This window comes from Nicotiana attenuata, chromosome 1 (assembly GCF_001879085.1).
Source record: "Nicotiana attenuata strain UT chromosome 1, NIATTr2, whole genome shotgun sequence".
NCBI lineage: Eukaryota > Viridiplantae > Streptophyta > Magnoliopsida > Solanales > Solanaceae > Nicotiana > Nicotiana attenuata.
Window position 1 is genome coordinate 34019086 of NC_031989.1, and position 11346 is coordinate 34030431.

General features: G+C 33.8%; 1 protein-coding gene across 1 annotated transcript; it reads left to right on the plus strand.

Annotated features, from left to right (window-relative positions):
- Positions 3834-8735, plus strand: LOC109234817. The gene is made up of 8 exons (XM_019400868.1): positions 3834-4015; positions 4109-5031; positions 5148-6143; positions 6559-6578; positions 7160-7210; positions 7300-7447; positions 7986-8163; positions 8537-8735. Exons 1-8 carry the CDS (start codon positions 3834-3836, stop codon positions 8733-8735), a joined length of 2697 nt encoding a protein of 898 aa, XP_019256413.1.

Consider the following 11346-nt stretch of genomic DNA (forward strand, 5'->3'; position numbering starts at 1 on the left):
TAAGATTCTAGATGCAGATAGTGAGGCATCAGTTAAGATTGGACAAATTGTCAAAGTGAGATTCTAGCATTGATTTTGGATGTCGAGCGCTTAATATATAAAGACCTTATTGATGTGAGACGAAAGGTTCACGTCCCTGATGTTAATTTCACAACATTGTCTTTAGTACAGTAGCACAAAGCATGATTTGTGTGCGGTACGAATCAAGAAAAACAACTTACCTCGCCACATTGATGTGATGGTTGATAAATTCCCTTGAGAGGAATATCAGTTTAATTTGAGAAAATGGAGGAGCTCGACAAATGGATTGTCTCAATCGCACTGTCATAATCTTCTTGAGAACAAAGGTAGAATTTACTACTGAAAAGGGATGAATCCACATAAATTTGAGAAATGTGCCTTGCGCATTGTCCCAACAACAACGAACTAAGCCCAAGCAGCATCAGCTCTGTCCCAATAATAATTAATTGAAACAAATCAACAATGTGGAGGTTAAGAGATCAAACAAGTAAATATCTAACAATGCAAATTGAAATCACTGTAGTGAAGAAATCATAAATAAAAAAAAGGGGGCCAAAAGTGGCTAAATTGATAAAAAATAAAAAAAACTGAAAAAATGGCCAGCACTGGGCTCGTCTAAATTCACGTCTAGACGCGAAGGCAGACACGACCAGGCCAGCCACAAAATAAAAAATACAGTGAAGTGAGGGCATCGCGCACCTCACTTTGCTAATTGTTAAATTTAGAGCACTGGGCTCGTCTAAATCCGCGTCTACACGCGAAGGCAGACGCGACCAGGCGAACGACAAAATTAAAAAAACAGTGAAGTGAGGGCATCGCGCGCCTCACTTTGCGAATTGTTATTTTTTTAATATATTTTTTCTTTCTTTTTCTTCTTAAAACGTTATAGTTATTTCTTAAGGTAACTGCGCCTGATTTTAAAGTAGCAGAGAAGACCCTTCAACTTCAAAAAACCTAATTCAGTTTCTCACCCCAATATTTCAACTCCAGCGTGCCTCAACGTCAATCAATTTTATACCAACATATATGTCGTACTCCTGCTTTCATGGTTTTACGTTTGCTTAAATTACTTTTTTCTGCTAAATTTGTTGTAGTCAAGCCTGTTGTGGTTGCTTCAGAAATTTTCGAGTTCGACCTAAACTATCAGAAGTTAGGTTAGCATCGGAATCAACAGACTGAGGGGTTGCCAAGAAGCCTTACATAATTTCTGATAGAATTGCGAAAGACTCTACAAATTGTCGGAAAAAATTCTATTTTTACGGCTTTTTGACATGGAAGACCAGAAAAAATCGCAAGAAAAAATCGCATATGCATACAACAGCAGAAACGAGCCAAATTTTCGTCGAACGGTATGAAAACTTGACATATTATGGATTATGAGTAATATTGCAGTTCTTAAAACAATTTGACGTAAATTCGGTCTCTTCTTAAATTTATTTGTACTAGATTCATCTGTTTTGTGCCAGCCTGCTAAGTTTCGGCTATTTTTTCATCTTTACGCATAACTTTTGTAGCATTTTGGTTCTTATTGATTGTTCATAAAACTTATATTTTTCACTGATGTAGCCATCTGAATTGGGATGTGCAAATTCAACAATTATAGCTGTTAGATTAATAGTCTTACTAGCCCTTTCCATTCTGATTTTGCAGACCTCGGAACTTTTACTTCTCTGTATCCTTCATAAACATCATTCATAAAATAGCGTAAAGATTCGTATATATAAAACTTATATGCGACTGATTGTTGATATAACTTAAAATAACTGTTGTACCATTCTGCTTCTTATACATTGTTCAGCATTTCTTCACTCCTAAAATTTATATGCGACTGCTGTTGTCTATATACTTCTACGTTCAAGTTCGGCAGAATGGCTTCATATTTCGTAGTTTTGCCTTTATCTTACAGTATGTATATGGTATACAACTTCTCTATATAGCATTTTGGCTTTTGATATAAAATCTTTAGGATAACTTCACTTAAGTTGCATGAACCTGTATGTTTTGCACTGTCATATATAGATTATGTATCGTCTTTCTTGGAGTTGGTATACTTTATTATGTATCTCTTTTCGGTTTGGTAACTTTCGGTTTGAATAATAAATTTAAAAAATATTATGTCATATGTTTTATCATTTTTCATATTTTTACCCATCCCATACATCTTATGCAATTTTAAATTTTTACAGCATTTGTAATTGTACCTACTTTTGATTATTAGACATACAGGTTCATCGTCTTTATTAGTGGTTGTTATACCTGCTTTACTCAGTTGCAATTAGAGAAAAATTAGTATTCTAATAAGCATATAAAATCTTATGTACTACCCCTTAAACATACATAGATTATTTTATTATCTTTGTTTTGATACTTTTCTTACCTTTTTCCAGTTATAAAAGTTACCTCTTTTTAAATTTTATGGTTTACAGACGTTATCCATTCTACTACTATCAGACGGAATGCTCTCGAAAAAGGAAAAACAGAACAATCATTAATGGACATAACAAATCGTTTGAATTCCCCTCAATTACGTAGTGGAGCCATAAAGATCTGTGAACGAGTTTCATCATCTCAGTCTCAACAACAGTATCCAAATTTTGGACATGTTTCGACATCTTATTCTCAAGCACAATATCCAATATCAATGCAAGAGCATAATTTCCAATATGGTTCGTCGAGTTCAAATTTGCAGGAAGAACAACTTCCACCTGATTTAAATGAGATACCATTATTTGAAGGAAATATTTATGCTTAAGTTATTAAAATTATTTTGGAAATTTGAGGAAATCAATTTTTGGTGCCCCTGTATACATGTCCAAATAAATAATGAAGCTTTTAATTTATAAAGATATAATTTATATGCGAAACTTGGGCAACACAATTATTTAAAAAACTCAACTTTAATTTTCTTCAATTTATTTGCGTCTCTTTATTTTCTCAAGTACATCATGTTTGTTATTTTACAATTTTACTTATGAGTTTTTTTTTTTTGGTTACACTTATCCAATTTTCATTCTTTTAAATGCATCTCTTTTATTTGAAATTCAGTCTTACAATATACTTTTTCCTAAATTTGAAATTGGAAAACAGCTAACAATTAATATTTATATTTAGAATTTGAAAATGACAATATTGATGCTGATATACCAGGTATGTCCTTGAATTAACCACAACTCATAGTCATACATAAAAGTTTATTAAATTATAATTTATTCATCAAGGCCATATGCAATCCAACGTACATATTCACGATGCAAATGAAGATGACGATGTTGTTGAAGGTATTTACATATAACTCATCAATGTTCGATAATGGTCAAATGCATTAAAACTTTCACATATATTAAATTTCGAATTTTACGCACTAATTATTATTATATTTAGATGACGAAGTTGAGAGCTGGATCACCAATGAAGGTAAGTATGTCGTAATTTCAAGTTACATATACAACATACTTTTACTTTCTATGTAATAACTTCTTTAACTTTATCTCTTTATTTATTCTCATACAACCAGAATACTGGGATATTGGAGATGCCAATTATGAATGTGAATATTGTGGGGCTTATTTCTGGTTTGAGGAAAGAGTTGAGAAGAAGTATAAAAATAAAAAACCTGTTTTCACTTTATGTTGTGGTCGTGGAAAAATCAAGCTACCAACTCCAAAGGAGCCTCCTTCGATTTTGAAGAATTTATTATTTGGATCAGGTTAATAAATAAATTCATTTCATTAAAAAGATACACTATTAATAAATAAATTCATTTCATTAAAAAGATACACTATAAGTTTGCATATATATATATATATATATCAATGGGAGGAAAGGTGGATTTCTCTGTCAACAAAATAAAGCGACCGAGAACATTCAGATTGTCTGGGCAAAACTATCATCAGATTGGAAGCTTATTGCCTCCGGAGGGATCTTCTCCAAAATTTGCTCAGCTTTATATCTATGATACAGAAAATGAGGTGGAAAATAGAATTCATGCTATCAGGTTACGATATACAATTGGTTACTCAAATTAATTTAAAAATATATTTTTAATAAGACATAAATTGTTAGTTGAATTCAATATTTTTCTGTACAGCCGTGGTGAATTGAACAATCAACTTCATGCTGAAATTGTGAATGACTTGAAGCAAATGCTTGATGAGAACAATGTTCTTGCAAAGTCATTTAGAATGGTGAGAGATCAATTTCAAACAGATGGGACCTCAAATGTTAGACTTAGATTGATTGGGAAAAGAGGTTCTGATGGAAGAAGATACAATTTACCAACCGTTTCGGAGGTAGCTGCTTTGATTGTAGGAGATTTTGAACAAACAAGGTCTGACAGAGATATCATAGTTGAAAGCCAATCTGGACAACTACAAAGGATAAATGAATTAAATGCAGCATACTTAGGTTTGCAATATCCATTACTATTTCCGTATGGTGAAGATGGATACCGAGAAGATATTCCTTTAAATGATATTGATGATTCAACCGGTGGAAGAAAATGTGTTAGCACACGTGAGTACTTATCATATAAAATTCAAGAAAGGAAGGATGAAGATCCAACAATTGTGTCAGCTAGAAGATTATTTCAGCAATTCTTGGTAGATGGTTATACAATGATGGAATATTCTCGATTAAGGTTTATTAGGCTTCATCAAAAACAATTGAGAGCACATTTTTATAAAAGGTTACAAGATGCTGTTTTACATGGGGATATAGAACCTTCTTCTCAAGGACAAAGAGTTATACTCTCTTCCAGCTTTACGGGAGGTGTACGTTACATGTTGCAGAATTATAAAGATGCCATGGCAATTTGCAAATGGGCGGGGTACCCTGATCTGTTCATCACTTTTACTTGCAACCCAAAATGGCCAGAGATTACTAGATTTGTGGAGAGTAGGGGATTATCTCCAGAAGATCGTCCCGACATTTTAACAAGGGTTTTCAAAATCAAGCTGGATCGCATGATAAAGGATCTACGCGACAATAAAATTTTTGGAGAAGTAAAAGCAGGTATAATTTTAATGTTTTACAGAATTATTATGTTTGCACATTAACGTTATCATATGCTAATATTAAAAATAACTAACATTTAAGCTTAATGATCTAATTACATCTTCATTATTCAGTGATTTATACAGTTGAATTCCAAAAGCGAGGCTTGCCTCTTTCAGCAGAATTACCAGATAAAAAAGTAGATCCTTCTTATTATAATGTTGTTACAAATTTCATGATGCATGGTCTTTGTGGTACTGCTAGAAAATCTTCTCCGTACATGAAAAATGGTAGATGCACAAAGCACTTTTCAAAAAAATTTGTGTCATCAACTACAATTGATGAAGATGGGTATCCAATTTATAGAAGAAGGGATGATGGTAGAACTGCAAAGAGAGTAGGTATTGAGTTGGATAATAGGTATGTTGTACCACACAATAGATTTTTATTAATGAAGTATGGTGCACATATTAACGTGGAGTGGTGTAATCAATCACGATCCATTAAATACTTATTTAAGTATGTAAATAAAGGTAATAATCGTGTCACCGCAGCTTTTTCTCAAAGTGTAAATAATGAAGAATCGGGGGTCGTTGATGAAATAAATATGTATTGTGATTGCCGATACATATCACCTTGTGAAGCTGCTTGGAGAATTTTCAAATTCCCAATACACCATAGAGAACCACCGGTAGAAAGGCTATCTTTTCACCTACCAAATAATCAGACGGTCATATTTTCGGATGATGATCCAATTGATGCTGTTGTCAATAGACCAACTGTAAAGGAATCTATGTTTTTAAGCTGGTTTGAAGCTAATAAGACATTTCCTGAAGCAAGAGAATTGACTTATGCAGAATTTCCTCTAAAGTTTGTGTGGAAACAAAAATTAAAAAGATGGGAAAAAAGAAGAACATCTGCATTTTCTATTGGGAGAATATTCTTTGTCCCACCTGCATCTGGCGAGCAATATTACCTTAGATTGTTGTTGAATATCATTAAAGGTCCAAAGAGTTATGACGATTTAAAAAAAATCAACGGGGATGATCATGAGACTTTTAGAGATACATGTTATGCGTTGGGTTTATTAGATGATGACAAGGAATACGTGGATGCTATAATGGAAGCAAGTAATTTGGGAACGACATCATATCTTAGGCAATTATTTGCTATGCTACTTTTATCAAATTCAATGTCACGTCCAGAAGTTGTTTGGCAAGCAACATGGCATTTACTATCAGAAGATATTCTTCATGAAGAAAGAAGAATATTGGATCGAATTGAGTGAAGAAAATGTGTTATTCTACTTCGCTATTCAATACATGGGCTTTTATGTTCTTTTTAAATGTTAAAAGTAGTATATCGAAGATTAGCTGCAACAAAATGCTGTAAAAATGTAGACGATAGCTTGCTCTGGCATCTCATAGAGAATAAGGATGGGGAGTTATGCAGTTGCATAAGTAATTACCTGTTTATCAAATATTGTTATTTTCATATCAACGAAAGTAATTACCTGTGTCATTTTAGTTTTGGATTTTTTTTTAGCTGGAAGTAGCAGCGTTTTGGTATTTTTTCGCAGCTGTTTTGGGGCTGGGTTTAGGTGTGCTTTCATGGATATTTGCAGGCCATTTTTGTGCTGCGTTTTGGAAGAATTTAAGCTGCGTTCTTGGCTGATTTTCAGAAGTTACGGGGGCTATTTTGAGTGATGTTTTGGAGTGACATTAAATGTTTTCACAAGTGTGTATAGCATATTCTGCTTCCATTTTCAGTTGTCATTCCAGATGCTTATGTATCTTCTATGATCCAACTGATCAGATCTCTCTAATGGTTATGGACACCTGGTTGGACGCCTGATAAGGACACCTGGTTGGACGCCTGAAATTTTATATGCTAATATCTTCGGTATTCCTAAGACCCTCAAGTGAAATGTGAAGTGGGAACCCTGTTTCCACATTTGCATATATTTGTTTCTATGTTGACAACTCTTATTAGTTCTTCAAGAACCTTACATTAACATTATCACTCTCCGATGTTATGTCCATGATTCTTATGGGTATATATTCTAAGTTATTTCGTAAAATCTGTGTTTCACGGAATCGGACGCGATCATTCTTTCATTTCACTTAATATTTCTTGACAATGGCAGGGTTTTGATGTGAAACTCATTGATGTCAATAGAACATGTAAGGTCACTAAGGTAATGCGGCTATTCCAATGGATTTGTCATTCTTTTTTAATGGAGCTTGAATAAACAATTTCACAAATTATGGCTGAAATGTGATACAGGGGAGACAAGTTGTCAAGTATACTGCTTTGTTGGCTTGTGGGAACTATCACGGAGTTGTTGCTTTCGCAAAAGCAAAAGGTCTACCTATTCCCATTGCCCTGCAAAAGCTACAAGAGTCTGTTCATTATTTGAGCATTCCATTTAAAGGTTTGTTTTTATTTTAATCAATGCCTTGGACTGGATGATTGGTCTTTCAGCAACTCTGCTAAAACAAGGCTTTTTAAAAAAAATTGAATTGTGCAAGCATATGAGAAATGCTTTCACAACCTACATTATGTCGAGCCGCATGATAGTTTTTAAGCATACAATTTCTACACAAACTGTAGACACTTATTCACTAATTTTGGCTCACTATTATTGTTTTGTCACTTGGTAAGTATATGTCTAATTTCAGAAAAGCAGAGTTTGTGCAAATACTTCGACGTCTAAACATTAGGTTCTCTAGAGGAAGTACAAAATACAAGGGAGCGGCGATGCACAAATATGGACGATGGGAAGCTCAGTTTTTCTACTTTCTCAGTAAGAAGTAACTAACCGCTTATATCACCATACCTTAGGAATGTCATAATATCAGCGATATAACTGTTAAAAAGGTTTCTTGATATATTATCATATTATTATACATATTTTATAAAGAAGAAAGAATATCGTGTAATTGGATATATGTTGCTCTTTATCTATCTAGGACTGATTGACAATGAGATGGAAGTTGCAATGTCTAATGACTATAACTTGACTCTCCCACTCCCTTTTCTGTTATGTCATTTTTGGACCACGCCGTACGATAAGACTGCTATAAAGTGCAACAGAAGGGAGGCAATTACTAATTTTGAATTGACCACATATAAAGGGGAATTTAAGCGGTTTCATATGTTCAAAAATTGTCGGGGTTCGATGATGATTTAGTGATCGACGCTTATAAGTTCCTTACGAGAAAAGAGCAAGACATTCCTCAAATTGGATGAGATATTAAGAACACTTTGGTTAATCAAACACTGTATTCTGTTTGAGAGTGTTAGATCGATAATGTGATAATATGTTTTAGTCCGTTGCTATCGCTGTTCGTCGTCTAAATGATCTATCACCCCCTTTAGTTATTAAAGCTTAATGGCATTATTGTGCTATCATTTCCTCTTTCTTGAGAAAGTTTTGGTTCTTCAACAGTAAAAATTGTCATCAGAGACTGCTGTAGTCTTTTGGATATTAATAAAAATGACATTACCATTTTTGTTTTAGGTCTACCATACAGTACAAGGAACTCCTCCTTAAGTCTTTTCCGTTTTACGTTGTGCACAAGCTGAGAAAATCTGCTTTCCTCAAGGATAGCATTTGCCAAGCTTGGGACTATCAAGATACACGACTTTTCAGATTATCATTGACAAGATCAGAAACGATTTGCAGAATTATGTTTGAAATAATGCAGGGTCTTCCTTGAGATGAGAGAGCAGATCCTGTTGGAGTTCAAAATTGTAGATAGATTGATGAATACCTCTTTTCTCTTAATTTGTTCATCCTTTACTCCAACTCCACGCAAAGTCTCCTTTTATTGTCTTAAAAACAGTGTGGATAGTTTGCAACAAGATGTGAATAAACAGAATCACAATAATATAATGGTGAACAAAATTAATATACAATATCAAAACTACACATAAAGCCTGAACTTCAATTGTCAGCAAACATAACGGTATAAACAGAGTTGAAATTCAGTTTATGAAATTTTGATTTTTTTTTAATTATTAAATGATGTTGACGGACTAAACTCAATACACGGACTATATTGGACAGCTTGGTTCAAGAAGCAAGTTATATGCAAAAAACGTTGCCCAAGAAGTAATCCGCCACATCTGGAAGAAAATGAAGCTCATTCTTCCTCTTGTATGTTTCCTGTATAGCAGGATCTTTCCAGACCTCTTCAACTAACGGAACATATTCACGCGTTGCTTCAGGGAAGAAAGCATCCAAAACTCCGGTTGCTATAATATCCAGTAGCCAATCTGAGAAATTCTTCAACCTTGAATTTAAGGAATAAACACACGTCCCTTAAATCTGGGATGTTTTTCGCAGATTCTGTCTCACATCCCTCATACCCCCCTATGATTTCCCACTCCCACACAACACTCCTCACATCCCAACCATATCCTTCACGTCCCCTTCCCAATCCTCCCCACTTTCCCACTATAATAATCCCATCATCTATCTTCTATCTATATAAAGAACACAAAAAGAGAGGGGTCAGACGAAGAAAAAGTTAGAGAAAAACGAAAAAGAGAGGAATGTCCTACAATATTAGGTAAAAATTCTCTCTGCAAAGCCTTCTCAATTTAACTACACTATACTTCTCAATTTGACTACAGTATAGTGTATACACGTACCTTTTTAATAAGCCTGTATCATCAACTGCCTTCTCTTCCATAGACGGCTCTACAACTTGTGACAACTACACCAGTTACGACTCAATTTGACATGGAAGAAGAGAAGAAACTAGCCAGAAAAAATCAAATGGATATACGAAAGCAGAAACAGTCTAAATTTTCTCCCGATAACAAGGGTATGAACTTTAATCCACTGTTTGCAGATTTGCGATTTGCATAATCGTTGCTTACAGAGGGTCTCTTTGTTCACTGCTTACAAATACTCCATATTTCCTACTTCATTTTTTTATTCTCTGATTTTTCTTGGGCTAATTAACAAACGTCATTCTTTATAACAAGTGGAATGGCCATAGAGTGGAAGGAAAAGTTACAATTAGCAGAAGAGTAATGGGAGTTGTAAAAAGCAACTACCATTAATATGTCTATATATAATAGTAATAATAATATATATATAAAAATAAACTGAAATGTCTCTATTAATTCATATATACGTTATGACCTTTCCTTTTTGTAGCGTCGGTCACAGATCCCTTTACATAGAAGGGTTATTTTAAGTTTCAAAAGCTTCTTCCGTATTTCGTCTACATGCCATCTACTTTTCCACTTCTGTTGATGTTCCATACTTCCACCCAATATTATTTTTGGATTATAGTATCCATCTATATCAATGTTCACCGTAGACTTGCATAAGTTATTAGTTAAGTAAATTTTATGTGATCTATTGGAATTATTGTTTTTTGTTACCATATGGACTGATATCCTTCTACAATTAATTGTGATATATGTTGTCACATTGAGTGGTTGTAGCCATTCTTATTGTTTCCTTGGTCCTATTTCAGATACTGAACAAGGACAAGTTCGAATTATTACAACTGGGAGTTGTCGAAGTCAAGGAAGGGGACAACGTAGAAGGGTACGTCGTGGCAGGATTTATTCCTATAATGATTCTGACTCCGAGCCTGAAGTCATCAGGAATGTCCCAAGGCCGATACAAAATAAGTTAAGAGATCGAAGGGCTGAACGAAGGGAAAGAGAAAAGAAATTTAAAGAGCTTAGGGCTTCGCTAGCTAAACATATTGAAAATTATCAGTTTACCCGAGACGCACTAATTGATGATATTAACCAAATTAAACTATCTGATTGGGAAGCCTTAGCAATTTTAGTAGATTCACTTGGACAACCTTTAGGTAGTATTTTAACAGAAGTTTATCACGAGGTTTGGCCAAGTGAACCTTTTTGGGTTTATGTTCTTAAATTTGAAGCAGAGTGGGAGAACCGTCTGTACAACAATTTGTAATTTGTTTACTTAATGAAACTTTGTTATTTGTTTGCAAGATTACCTGTCATTTTACTCTTGATTTTTTTCTTAAGAGTATTACATAAAGAACAAAAAGGAATAATAGTAACTTATTCCTTCAAATAATGCAACTTTAACGACATATCCAATGTGTTAAAAAGAGGATTAACATGAAGAGACAGATTACTTTACGCTCTTTACTTGATTATATATACTCCTCATGTAAAGTAATACTTTACAATCTGTTTTGCTTCTTTTCAAATTCAAAAATTAATGAGGTAATCTAAGCTATATTTATGTAGGGTAATTTTTGTATATTTTATACATTTATTTGGTATTTTTTAAGTCTAATTGTCATATAATTATAATTATAGCCT